The sequence below is a fragment of the Sus scrofa genome, chromosome 2, assembly GCF_054392235.1.
Source record: "Sus scrofa isolate SSC_HxYL_T2T_F1_AM1 chromosome 2, Sscrofa_HxYL_maternal_Yorkshire_Landrace_v2.0, whole genome shotgun sequence".
NCBI classification, from domain to species: Eukaryota; Metazoa; Chordata; class Mammalia; order Artiodactyla; family Suidae; genus Sus; species Sus scrofa.
In genome coordinates, this window is record NC_139384.1 from 66,718,604 (window position 1) to 66,720,099 (window position 1,496).

General features: G+C 47.3%; 1 protein-coding gene across 1 annotated transcript; it reads left to right on the forward strand.

The window, feature by feature from the left end:
• Nucleotides 1-298: 298 nt before the first annotated feature.
• Nucleotides 299-1,243, forward strand: LOC110259614 (olfactory receptor 2V1-like). Its single transcript, XM_021085091.1, has one exon. It carries the CDS (start codon nt 299-301, stop codon nt 1,241-1,243), a length of 945 nt encoding a protein of 314 aa, XP_020940750.1.
• Nucleotides 1,244-1,496: the final 253 nt, after the last annotated feature.

The following is a 1,496-nucleotide window of genomic DNA, read 5'->3' on the forward strand; positions in this document are numbered from 1 at the left end:
CTTGGAGAACAGACCAATTCTAATAGAGGCAGAAGCAGTACCCAATTTAGCAAAAGTAGCTTAAAATTTTTTTCAACTACATGCAGAGAGACATGGAAGTTAAAGCAACAATAGCAGCCCACGTGCTTGTTAGGACTCTTTCTCTTAAGATGACTTGCCTATTATTCTGAATCAAATAACATTTAAAGAAGGCAAAGCTTTGGGAAAAATATTAATGGCCTCAGTATTATGGTGCTAAACATAAACCTCATGCTTCCAGATCCTAACCCTCTGTCTGGCCCATCCCTCTGCGAGATCAATGGCCTTGGTGGGAAACCAGACTCTCATCTCTCACTTCATCCTCCTGGGACTCTTCACCCACTCACCCCTGCACCTCCTCCTCTTCTCCATCATCATGGTCATGTTTCTGGTGGCTCTCTCTGGCAATGGGCTCATGATCCTCCTCATCAACACTGACTCTCGTCTGCATAACCCCATGTACTTCTTCCTCAGCTGGCTGTCACTCATGGACCTCATGCTCATCTCCACCATTGTACCACGGATGGCCATTGACTTCCTCTTGGGCTATGGTTCCATTTCCTTTACAGGCTGTGGCCTCCAGATCCTCTTCTTCCTCACCCTTCTTGGGGATGAGTGCTTCCTGCTGGCCTTCATGGCCTATGATCGCTATGTGGCTATCAGCAACCCACTGAGGTACTCAGTGGTCATGAGCCGCCATGTCTGTTGGCTCATGGTGGTGGGGTCTTGGCTCTTTGGCCTGGTGGATGGGTTGATTCAGGCTGTCTTTACACTGAGATTCCCTTACTGTGGCTCCCAGGAAATTGATCACTTCTTCTGTGAGGTCCCTGCAGTGCTCAAGTTGGCCTGTGCTGACACTTCCCTCTATGAGACTATGATCTATGTATGCTGTGTCCTCATGCTTCTCCTGCCTTTTTCTGTCATTTCTGCCTCCTACCTGCGAATACTGTTGACTGTGCTCCACATGCGCTCTGCTGAAGGTCGGGAGAAGGCCTTTGCTACCTGCTCCTCCCACATGGCAGTGGTGTCTCTCTTCTATGGGGCTGCCATGATCACATACATGAGGCCTCAGGCCTATCACTCCTCCAGACAAGACAAGGTGGTCTCTGCCTTTTATACCATGATCACTCCTATGCTCAACCCACTCATCTATAGCCTGAGGAACAAGGAAGTCGCTGGTGCCTTCAGGAAACTACTGGGAAAATATACATGTTGTGCCAGGTAGAACTTGGTTGGCTCTGGCACCAGCAGATATATGTTCTGAGGCCAGGCAACCTGGCCTAAGCAACTGTAGTGTGATTTTAGGATACATGAAAGTGCCTTACTGAAAATAAAGGTCATTCTCTGACTAGGGTTATTCAGATTTGCACATTATTTCAAACTATTATGTTCATGATATGTGTATGCAATCTGTCCAATAAAATCAGGCCAATATATTTACAAGAATAGGACACACAGACCCTTCAACCTGCAGTTCC

What these genes read in the sequence shown, in the direction of transcription:
- LOC110259614 (XM_021085091.1), top strand. Translation starts at nt 299, where the DNA reads ATGGCCTTGGTGGGAAACCAGACTCTCATCTCTCACTTCATCCTCCTG.